The sequence below is a fragment of the Athene cunicularia genome, assembly GCF_003259725.1.
Source record: "Athene cunicularia isolate RWA chromosome 7 unlocalized genomic scaffold, athCun1 chr7_part1, whole genome shotgun sequence".
Lineage (NCBI taxonomy): Eukaryota > Metazoa > Chordata > Aves > Strigiformes > Strigidae > Athene > Athene cunicularia.
In genome coordinates, this window is record NW_020799107.1 from 34,020,637 (window position 1) to 34,033,136 (window position 12,500).

Here is a 12,500-nt window from a genome sequence, read left to right on the forward strand (position 1 = left end):
AAAAAAAAAAAAAAAAAAAAAAAAAGGCAGCGCCGAAACGGTATGACAACTGCGAGGGTGTGCTGCCTCTTCCCACATTCCTGGCGAGACAGATGGTGTTACATGGGACACAGGGAGGTTTGTTCAAACAGCAGCAACCTTCAAAGATCAAGCAGAGCCCAGCCCGCCGCGCGCCATTGAGGGACCCGCGCTCATATGTTGCTGAGTTGCATAAACAAACAGCAACAGCTGTTTTGTCTCCCCCCATCGCCCTCCGAGGACTACTATAAACTTTAGTTGTGCCACTGTTAATATGATACAATCATTTTAATTTACTAATTGTAAATGCCATGAGCAAATGAGGGGACTTTTCAACACCAAAGCTACCATTCATAATGCGCCAGTACCAGCGCGCTCTCGCATGTGAAATTTCAGGCGGTTACGTTGGATAAATATCTAGGCAGATTTTTTTCACCCCCCCCCTCTCCTTGGAGTTTTTAATGACACAAAGCAAAAAGAACCTTACAGAGGATCAGGTTAGGAAAAATACACATGTGAAAACGTGTTTGTCTACTGGAAAAGCCACGGGAAGGGAAGAATAGGAGAAAGCGCTCTAGAATCATTTATATTGATTTAAGATCAAGCAAAAGATACAGATCTCTTCAAAATGCTAATTGCAAAAAAACGCACAATTAGGAGATGTGTGTTTGCCTAACTGAATTTACCTTATGCTGAGAAAAACCTACCAAGAGAAATACAGCCAATTATGATTTTCAGGTTTTTAAGAAAAATAAATACCACGTAAAGCCTTTATAATTTGACACAACGCACACATCTATTTATTTAAGTTTTAACCACGCCATTTGACTTTCCATTACAGCCCTCCATAAGATGGGTTTTCAGAAGTAATTCCCCGGTGAGGACGGGAGTAGTTTTTCTGCTGGTGTGTAAAGAGTTTTGTGGCACAGGTCTATCGCCAGCCTGTTTAGGAGCACTAGGGAAGCTCGGTCACCTGTTTGAGATACGCAGCATTTCCTTAAATGCAGCAGTGATATAATATTACATGCATCACATCGAGGAAAAAAACTGCTTTGATTTATTGCCGATACGCTGCCGGGCTCTACAAATGATAGCGATGCTGCAATTCTAGTGCACGCCTGTGTTAGTGGCACAATCACAAATGATAGCCTATATGTACTGTAGGAAGAGTTATTCTAAAAATGTGTAATTATGTTTAACAAACGATTATACAAAATACGCATAATTTCACGTGATTGAAAAGGTTACTCGAAAAGTAATGAAAAAATATGAGCGGATCTTTTGGTATGTCTTGGAGCTCCTATTTGCAACACTGCAAAGTAAAGCTAGGTGAAAAATGGAATTAAAATTGCTGAGATGTTTAATAATGTATAATTAAAATGCTACAGTTTCATTCACTTTTTTGAGGAACATAAAAACGAAACTAAAGTCAAGTTAAAGTGCAAATAAAATTTCTAAATTAGAAATTAACACACTCATTCGATCGTGAACATAAGACTATTAAATCATATTAGAAGAGACCATCAAAAAATCATTTAGACCTCAATTAAAGCTATTACCATTAAAAGATCTGCATCTTCAAAATGCCATGAAAAATTAATAATGATTGCCAATCAAAGCAATATCGTTTCTCTAAGGGGTTATTACAGAAAGAAATCACTTAAAACCAGCCCCCCACCTGATCTGTCCCTGGCTTGTGTGTCACCATATGCCGCTCGAGCTGGGTGCGGTAGGCAAACGTGTAGTTACAGAGAGGGCACGAGAAGTTCTCCTCGTTCTTCTCGTGGCGGTACTTGATGTGCTCCTTGAGGGACGTCAGGCGCTTGTAGCCCCGGTCGCAGTAGGGGCAGGTCAGCAGTTGGGCAAAGGCATCTGGAGTTCCAGGTGGCAGGTCTGCACCCCGGGATGGGGAGGAGGGAGAGGGGGGGGAAAGAGAGGCAGGCCAAAAGGTCAGCAAATCAATGGCAGCTCATGGGCTGATTGCCCGGGATGGTATGAGAGGAATCGCTGCAATCTGCTGCCCGAGAGGGAGGGACGGAGCTTCCAACCGGCGGCGGGAGGCACCGGCACCCACGCACACCCACAGCAGGCTCGCAGGACCCGCTCCGGACCCCGCGAGGAAATTAATGACGGGCATCGCTCCTCCCGTAGACCTCGCTGGCTGGAAAACTAAGAAATACTTTTCCCGATCGATTGGTGCTTTGCATTCCAGCCTCAGCTCATTCTATTACTTACGCCATTGACCGAATCCTTCCTACCGACACTTTTCCAATTGCTTATCAAGGCATCGGAGAGCAATAGGCCAGCTACCCCACCTTTTGTTGCATTAAAACTCTATTAAAACTTCCCAAACTCCCAGCTAGAGTGGCAGCCTTTCGCCTGTTTAAATTCAGCTCTTCAGTTCGCCCGCCAAATAATACAAATTTGCTGACTAAAAAATCACAATACACTGAAATTACAGCCCCAATCTTTGCTCATGAAATTCCATGCCGCTGCAGCTGTTCTTCAATTTTTAAGGTAAACACCCAGGCATGTAGTGCATTTATAATTGCAACAGCTGCACGAGGTCAGGATACTGGCTAAAAATGAATTACAGCCTCACCATTTTCTTCTTGCCCATTGGCCTCTGGAGTGCCAAGGCGAGACAGTTCCTCGGGGGCTTCGGGGTAAATAATGGCTGTGTCGCTGCGCTGCAGGTACTCCGCTATGCTGACTGCGTGCCCATCTCCTTCCTCCAGTTTCCTTTTGGCAAAATATTCCTCAAAGTCCGACGTGCAATTTGCGTTCTTCACTAAAATGAGAGAAGGGGAGAAGAAAGGGGGTTTGAGTGCATCCTCCCTGAGAGCCGGGGTGGGTTAGCATCGTTACACACAAGGCTGAGCTGCTGTACTGGAGCTACGAGGCTGGGGCTGCAGCTGGATCCTTCCTCTCATCGGTCTTGCTCCAGCTCCTAATAAAATTAATGCGGGCTTTCCACCACCGTGGATGGAAGTAAGGGCAGGCAGTTAAATTAACAGGAACACGGGCTCTCCAGGGCAGCAGCAGAAGTTTATGAGGCTTGGGTAATGCAGGTAATCTTTCATCTATAGAACCTGAACCTTCAGGGGGCTCCTGGGGGACCCGCAGCTCTTGGCATGAACGCAGCTCGACCTACAGGACTGAGCTCAGCTGCCCCCAGACCCCCCAGACCCCCAGCCAGTCCCCGCATGGGAGACGGTAGTTGCAGGTGGTAAAGACCACAGCCACTTCTCCTCCATGATGGGTCCTGCCTCGGACTGCTCTTCTGTGGCAGGCACGAGGAGAGAATTGCTCACAACATCCTCCTTGTGTTCTTTTTCTCCCTGAAAAATTAACTTAGAATGGGAGAACTGGGTTTTTTTTAAAAAAGTATTGCTTCATAGATTTCCGCAAATAGAACCACATGTTTTAGACCATAACACGGATACTGAGCCTAAAACCACTTTTGCAGCCTGTACAAGAGTTTTCCTTCTTTTACTCAAATGTAAACCCAATTTTTTATTGTCCATGCAACGTCCATGAAACATAATATATGCTCAACCACAAAACATCCTGTTACTAAAAAGATCCTTTTCTCCTCCGTGTATGAACACTGCATACAGAAAAGACCTTAAAAACTCTGAGACGTTATAGACAAATATTAATATCATTATACCAGGAGAAAAAAAAGGAGCCGATCATTTTCTTTCTCTGTTCTTTTTTTTTTTTTTTTTAATAACAAGTCTTGGAAAACACAGTTGGTGGCAGAGAATTAAATAAAGATACTTGTTTTTAACTGACCGTAAATGAAAAGAATGGCTTATGATTGATTACATTTTTAATGTATTTCTCCTTAGGTGAAATAAGAAAATGAGGCAACGCCATAAACTATTCTACAGTTCACGTAAAAGCAAAATATTAAATGGCATGATTCTGCTCTCACGGATGCCAAGGAGCAATATGGAGTAAACTTATGAACATCAAAAGGGTTATTGGCCCTACAGGGTTATACTGATTTATAACCACTGGAAATGAGAGACCAGCCAGCTCCTTGGTGTTCAGAAGCAGGCAAATGCTTTGCCTCAGTTTCCTACAAAAACGCAAGGTGATGCTGGCAGGCAAAATGAGATGTGGCCTCTGACAGAGGCACAACTGGAAACCTGAGAGCACCTGATTTGAAGCGCTGATCTCGCCGTCATCGATAAAAGTAGATATTCATCTATGCAAACCTCATCCCTTTAGCCGATAAAATCAAATCCTCTGCCTGAGATAAATATGCCCTATTTTTTTTCGTATGAGCTGAGCGGCTTCTCAACCGTTCTGCAGTATTTTAGTGACAGTGGCCAAATGGCACAGGACCCCATTTTTGGAAGGAAACTTCTGTCCCTATTGCAGGGGTTTTGTGGGGAATCTCTAGAACACCACAGAGCTCCTCCCTTGGTCCTTCTGTAGTTCTGTTATCATTTGTTATTAGTATGTGATTCCCCCCCTCCAAAAAAAAAAAGAAAAGCAACTTCTAGAGAAGGGGCACGTGAGTATGGAGAACAAGACCGAGTACCTTACCTCCATTTTGTTGCTGTGAAATATAACAAAATGGTGGTTTACTGAAGTACGCCTTATACGTGAGAGTATCAGGCTACATTTTTGACTCCGTTTTTATCAGAACAAAGCTGAGGCATTATTTTTTACATCGGAAACCTGACTTTTCATTCTCTTGCTATGTCTAGATCTTCCAACTGTTGCCAGATCATCCACCCTCCGCCTTAACACCCATCTCTCCTTCTCTTGGCTTAGCAATAGATCCAAGGCAAACAAGTTTATTTTTTGCCAGATTCAGGTCGTGACCCAGTAAATGCTACTTGTGAAGCAGGGAAAGAGAGCTTTTCTCCAGAGAGAAGATATGGGAGCAGGAAGGGGAAAGGGTGGGATGGCTCCAAGGCATGGCTTCGTGTGTCCTTCTCCTCCAGGCAGGCTGGGGGGTTGGAGTTTGCAGATGCATTTACAGGATGGGCACTCCAGCCACCGAGCAAGGCCTGAATTAAGATTAGGAGTTTCAGTCCCAAACTTGAACCCAAATGAGGTTCTTCCTTCCCAGCCTCCAAGTCGATCTGGAGGCTGATCCAACAGGCTCTGGAGGACTGCTGTGATATTACCGGCCTTGGTTTCCTAATTCTCTGGATTATTTAGCTTCTGTGTCTGTGCATGCAATCCGGGAGCTAAAGCAAATGTTTATGTCTACATTATAAACCCCTAAAAACAAGGGGATTTAGTGGAAAAGCTGACAGATCCTTACTGAAACAATACAACCAGTGCTGCAACACCGCAGATTAACATAAACAGCGAAAGGTGACCATGTGTATCTGGTTTCTCACCGGCGACGTTACTGACAATTCAGACATGACTGGCAGCTCACCCAGTGTTACTAAAAAGACCCATCTGATAACCATTAGGTTGCTCTCTGGATTTCTGGGGGGAAGGCTTGCTTCTCCCCCTGAGCCCTAATTTGTTTTCCATGCAGAAAGTCATGTTCCCAGATTCCTCATGGGCTGACACTGCACACACATTGCACATCCCCTCCTGCGAGGCAAGAATTTCAGCAAGATCTACGGTGGGTGACCTCACCAAATAAGTCTTTTTTTAATTAATTATTGGAGCCTGGAGAGCAGAAATATTTTCAGCTCCAAAAGCTGATGTGGCCATGTCACATAAAAATAAAACACATTAAGGAAAGCTATCTTTGGAGGCATTTAGGACCTTTCAAGATAAAGTGAGAGAGAGGTTCAAGGAGCTTGGGAGACCAGTTATTTTGTGTGGGAACTTGTCCTGCAAGATGGTGATAGCTGCCCTTAATCACAAACAAAGCTAATAAAACCACAGCCTTCATTAGCCAGGAAGTGAGAGGCCCCCATTGGTACACACAGATTACAGCCTGAAAACGGCCTGTCCTCCAACCTGCCAAGTTTTACTTCTGTTTTCCTCCCTCCGAAGGTTTGGGTTTGGTTGTTTTGGGTTTTGTTTTTTTTTTTTTTTTCTGTTCTTTAAATTATATTAAGAGATCTTTACTCAAAGCCTGTCAGATGTTAGTAATCGAAACCGGGAAATTTTTTTTTCCTGTTTGTTCACAGGGAATTTGTTCATCTATTTTCTGCTAGCATCCCAGCTTTAATAACAGTAACAGGTACAATAAAATAAACCATAGGAATTTCTCCATTCACGTTTTAAAAACCCCTTCTGCAAAACATCATTTTGTGAAGTAACCAGTTCAGAAATCCCAGGAATATTTACAAATTAATTTAGCAGGGCCAAAACCTTAAAATTTTCACTGCAATGGTCACTTTTACTTTTCCACTATAAAGCCTCTGTGGTTCATTATAAAAATGCAACTGATTAATGTATGGATAACAAGATTTCCTTTTTAAGTACTGCTAGGAAGTGGTCATTCTGACAATAGCAGAATAATTTAATAACAGACTTTTTCTTTTAGTTTTCTTTCTCTACTAATGACTTTCTGCAATGAATTTGATGCTAAAAATACACCACAGTTGTTGCATGCACCTACAGCCACTTTGCCTCTTGGATACATGTGAATGAGTCTGAAGCTGTGTCTCCCATCTCTGTGCTCAGCCCAGGTCATGGAGTGCTACAACATCTGGTGTCAAGAGGGAGAGACATGTTGTGTTAAATGAGAGAAACCTTCTTGGCCCATCTGGAAGTGTCTGTGCTAATCTGTAGGAAGAGCCCCGTGGCTTTCTCGGACAGCAGACGATCACTGTGGTATGGCTCTTGCTGAAGATGGAGTCACTGATCCAATTTCTTTCACTGGGCTGAGTCAGCCTCCCCTCAGCTGTTTTATTAAAAATCAGTATGAAATCCCCCTACTACCTGCAGGGAAAAATTGGGGCCAATCACTCAAGACAGGCTCTAACCCTATAGTGAGGCTGAAGGAAAAAAACTTTGAATATTTCCCAGAATAGGTAAGAAGGATCTCAAATGGCTCAGGGACTGACCTCTTCCCTTTCCTCCTCAACTAACGGTTGGGGCATCTCAACAGGCAAGCCAGAGGACTTTGTACTCTGCATGAAGGATGCTGCAGCTCCTAACTGTCACCTGGCATCTTCCACTCAAGGTGGGAAAGACTGGCAAAGGCATTTAGTTCATCAGATGATTTAATATAACTCATCTGACATCACTCTTAAGAGACTATGGAGACTGCAGCCATTGCAGAAACATCTTCTACCCAGGCACCAGCCTCCACTGAAGGAGACGTCTCTGAACGCCTCAGCGATAAAAGATTTGAATTAAAGACCAGCAGAGGACTAGGCAACTCAGAACGGTGATTTGAGCAAGCAACCCATTGCAGCGAATAGCAGCTGGCATAAAGAGGAGGCTGGGACTTTTGCACAGGACATCTGGGGAAGGAATTGCCATGTGCAACATCCAGGGCAGCTTTTGCATTTTAAATGCGTGGCCACCTAAATGCAAAGCACTCACTAAACCACAAGTTTGCAATGCACCAAGCTGGGTAGGGGCAACCCTTGCCTTTTCCCCCAACTGGTTTCAGAAGAGGAAGGACACCCCAAGGCACAAAGCTAGTGGCAGGGCTGTGTGGGGGCTCGATGGCACTGTGGCCCCAGGGAGATGTCGTGAGGATGAAGTCGAGCAAGCTGAAGAGACCATCAGATACTGGAAGGGAAGGGGCTAAGAGGACATGAAGTCTTCCCCCTTGAGCAGACCACATTGCAAGTATGAAAGAGTCAAGGCCTGTTATGGTAAGGAAAATATGTGCAAAGGAAGTCACACGGACTGATAGGGGACCTCAAAGGCTCTGGTAGTGGTAATCCAGATAATCATCAAGTCTTATTTCCGAACCAGACATCTTTTAAAGTCCTGTTTCTCCAAGTGCTAAGCACAAGTTGTCACTTTATTAACATCCCTTGGAAATAAAAAAAAGTTTTTAAAATATATACCTATCCAGTTCTGTGCAGCAAGATCATTAAGTAAATACGTAATGATAAACTGTGCTTGGTGCCACCCTCCTTTCATACACAATAAATCTAATGGATGAAAAAAGCAGTAACACGGTTTTATTTTCCTATTATTTTCCCCCTCAAGAATTATAAAGTAAATTTCTTGTGTTACTTAATAAGAGCATTGGGGTTTTATGTGGGTGTTACCAACATTAGGAAAGTGTGAGTAATAAAATCCTTGCAAGACTTAGGTACCACCTTTTACAGTAATGTTTCTAGAGGGCATTACCTATGAAATAAATCTCTTAATGGCACGCATAGAAATGTACTTATACCAAGAAAACTCTTAATTTTAACTGTGTAAATCAGGGCTACCTGCAACATCTCAAATTGTGACAAAATGCAAGAGAAACATTGGGTGATGTATGGCATTCAGCTGTGCTGAGGATGGAGTGGGGCCTTTGGAAAGAACATGGTAAACCCCTGAATTGATTTGGATTAGAAAATAGTAACAGAAACCTTTTGCTGTTTTAAAAAAAAAAAAAAAAAAAAAAAAAAAAAAAAAAAGAGATGGCTCAGAGATGATGCCTGCTTAATATCTCTGTCCCCTTTCTTGTTCCACAAAATGTATTGGTTTCTAAGAAGAGGGGAAAGAAAAAGAAGTGGAAAGTGGAGGGGGAAAAAAAAAAAAAAAGATTAGCCAGAAACATAATAATCTCATAAATATGCATTGAAAGTGTGTGTGTGTCTGTGTATCTATGTAAGGGGTTTATGTATGTATTGCTGAAAAGATGTTTTCAGTCTCTGAAGTAGCTTACTCTGTGCACCACGCGAATCTGGGGTTGCCAGGAAGGGTGCACCCCATCCTCATTACCAAGCTTTTTGTACGGTCTCTCTCATTAAAAGACTACTGGATCTTGGTCCAGCTACTTTAAACTATGCGAGATTCGCTCTCGCTGGGAAAACATCTCCTCACGCTGCTGAAAACTATTAGCTCACAAGGATGCAGTTAAAAGGAGTTAGGGGCTGAAACACTGCAGGGCACAGGAGGGGTAGCAAGGACTCTCGCTGAATAAGTTTTGTCACTGCACCGTTGCCATCAAATTGGGGGAAAAAAAATAATAAAACCAGGAGAATGATGTAAATGTCTCCCAACTGTTCAAACTGAAAACAAGACAAACATTGTTTTGTCACTTCACGCAAAGCTAATTCTACATGATAGGGAAGAAAAGCGATGCTCACATCATGCAATACCTTACCTGTACCATTGTTTCCAGTGGTCTGAATTGTGGCTTCAGGCCCCATAGTGTCGTAATCTTCCTTCATTTCTTCTGTGAAATAAGCATGCACACTTTTAGCATTTGCACATTATCGCACTGCTTACAAAGCTAGGGAGCACACTGCTGTAAGAGGGAAGATCCTGCTAAGGGAAGGAGAGAAAAGGGCTGTTGTGGACCCCTACACAATGGCTTTGTTCTGGCAACTGAATGAGTTCAGCAGGGCTGGATGGACGAGAACTTATTTACTTTAAACATGACAGCGAGTGGTGGAAAACAGAACTATTTGTTCAGAGTAAACGAAGGGCTTTTCCCAATATCAAATCTAATAAGCAGTCGGGTGATAAAAAGGGATTTTTTTTTTTTCTTATTTTTTTCCGTATTGAAAAGAAACAGTCAGTTAACAGACACCGTGAGATCTATACCTGGAAGAAACTGAAAACACAAAAGGAAGATGCAAGAAGTTCTTATATCTCTATTTCTATCTATCATCACACAGATCTGAGCTGTCATCGTCATGTTAACCTCATTGGAAGCACAGCGTGCATTAATATCAACCGGTGCAGAAATGTGACAAATTTTCAACTGTGGGCAGTTTTTCTCTGCCCGTACGATTTGCTTGCATCTTCTGTGCACTCTCTGCTCGCTGACAAAGTCTGCCTTTATGGCCATAAATTGGGTTAATTCACATGCAAATGAGCATGATATGTGCAGAATTATTTACTATGTATTTATCAGGGATGGGTTTACTTCCCATGCAACTGGGGGGTTCGGAGTGAGTTAAAATGGCATTTCGAAGGGGCTGGATGCAGCTCCATCACTGGGGAGAACGCTTATTTTCATAGATGTTTCAGCCTGCCTCGGAGTGCCTGTCAAACTTGGTTTCTTGCTGCTAATTTGTTAGTTCATGTGCAACAGGTATTCACACATCCAGCCTGGTTGAGGTTTAACCCTCCAAAGGGTTTTCACAGGCCAAAATAAATATACATATCGTTTCTTTCTCGCCTTTTCAACTTCTCCTAAATGCCAGCCTTTCTCTGTTTGAAGACACGCACAAGCATACAATCTCTCTCCTCCTTTTTTGAGAGAGAAATTAGTATTTGAGATTTAAGTGAAAAATCTGCTTTAATTTTTCACTTAGCTGTGCCTGTAAGAAATGTCAAAAGGCACCCAGAAATGGTTCAACAGCGACTGAAAAAAGAAAAAAAAAAAAAAAATTCCCAGAAACGAACACAAGTCGATGATGATTCAGGAAGATGGATGCTGCTTGGCCAATCAAGTGATAGACTGGCAAGAAGATCAAAGCCTGCTATTAAAATCTTATTGATATGAAGCATTAAAATTCTTATTACTCATTTTTTGTGAGAAAGATTTTGATGAGGACAGAAACTGGCCCAGTATTAATCCATTTCCATGACAATGATTTGACTGAAGATAGGGGAATAATATAAACAGAACACATTTCTCGGTTCATTCCTAAATTTGTAATCTTGTAGTATTCTTCAGATGTCACATTCTACAAGTAATTAGTTGGTAGAATAACAGGTTCTAATTGTATCATTCTAATCAAAACTAAAGCACAGAATGACTTAATTCAGAGCTTTACAACTAGCGTACAATACTGTGGTATAAATATACATGTTTATGGCTTTGAAGCTTTAAAAAAAAAAAAAAAATTAATGAAAGCTCTTAAGTTAAAATATGCAGGTACAAACAGATGCTAAATTTGTACAAAAGCATAGAATATGCAGACCAGATGAAAAATATTTGTTTAAACTGTACAGCAGACAAGCCAGCCTTGATTCTTTTCCCAGATCTGGCACTCTGCCTCTCTAAGGATCATTTTCACGGGGATATCTTGCGTCCAAAACATTTAGGAGTTCAATATGTATTAATAAAATGTTGTCAATTATGATAATTGATCTGTCGGGCCAGTCTCACATCTGATATTTTTATTGCAGCCTACCAGAAATTTTAATCAAGGTACAGTACTTCTGAGAAGTTCAGCCTTAGATATAAATATAGTTATTGTGATTTTCTTCCTTGATCATCTCATGTGATTTCTGGTACTAAGGAGTCACAAGTATCAGAAGTTTTCCATCTGAGGGCATGTCTACCCAGTCAGCAAGTTTTTTTTTTTTTTTTTTTTTTTTTTTTTTTGCATAATAGTGGTAATGTTCAAGATTTCTGCTGCACTTCCTTCCTCATTGTCATTTTCTTCTCTGGTAAAGAGAAGTTACAGTGTCTAGTTGCTTCCCAAAAATTATTAAACACTCACGAAGGCTCTGAGCTGCTTCTCACTTTGTGCAGGTCACAGGAGCACACGCTGCAATTTTTCAAGTACATTTTTATTCTTGTTTAGCTGACGGTTGCACAATTCATCCTTTAGCATTGCGACACTCAGCTAACATGACTTTTCTTTACCTAAACCTGCCCTCTTCCTAAAATCTGTGACCCTACTTTCTGTATTTTTTTTAAAAAAAAAAAAACCAACAAAACCCAAACAACAAAATATTGACAGCGTTTTCTTCCTCTCAGCACCAATTTGCTAAAATATAAATTATGAATATACAGGGCTTCTTCTGTAAATCGAGAGCAAAGCTCCCGAGTGTTGCACCCAGGCAAATAAAAGCAGGACAGTGCCCTGCGTGCACAGATGCAGCAGAGGATCCACAATCACGCACTTAGCATTTATTTAATTTGAATGGATCGTAAGTGGGGGCTTTGCTGGTTTATTTTTTTGGAGAGCACCTAACTATTCGGAGCACATCTGACCGACTGCAATATGTCTGTCTAAAACCACATACTGTATTTATTTTGAAAACACTTGTAAAAGTTTGCATTTTCCAGCCACCCTTGGGATAAAGGTTTGTAAAAATAAAGAGCACTTTCTTCCTTCGGATGAAGAATCCTTGAATAAGCAGAAAGAGGCCAAGATGCAGGTGATTTATTTAAGTCTGTGTCAATGATAATGATGTCATGGTTTCCAGCACACTGTGTCCACCCCATTGTGGGACGAAAGAATGTCAAGGACAATTCCAAACACAAAACTTTGATTGTGCTGGAACCGGAAAGGCACAGTAAGAGCTCCACTGCGCTCTTCAGTTCAAAACCTGCATCCTGCAGACAAACTACAGAAAGCATGGGAGAAAGAGCAAAGGAGAGGGGGCTTATCTCAGAGTAAAGCTATGTGCTGAGGTACTAGGGTAGACAGTCAGGCACCAGGGATAAAACACCACTG

At 41.9% G+C, this 12,500-nt stretch overlaps 1 protein-coding gene across 2 annotated transcripts in view; it reads right to left on the reverse strand.

Moving 5' to 3' along the window:
* ZEB2 (zinc finger E-box binding homeobox 2) overlaps positions 1 to 12,500 on the reverse strand; it is a 128,460-nt gene that overhangs the window by 16,052 nt on the left and 99,908 nt on the right. For both annotated transcript variants that reach the window (XM_026852079.1, XM_026852080.1), the window contains 3 exons: positions 9,242 to 9,313; positions 2,621 to 2,809; positions 1,697 to 1,911 (listed from right to left, as the gene is read on the reverse strand). In XM_026852079.1, coding sequence (XP_026707880.1) covers positions 1,697 to 1,911; positions 2,621 to 2,809; positions 9,242 to 9,313 — 476 coding nt within the window. The remainder of the gene's footprint in view (positions 1 to 1,696; positions 1,912 to 2,620; positions 2,810 to 9,241; positions 9,314 to 12,500) is intronic.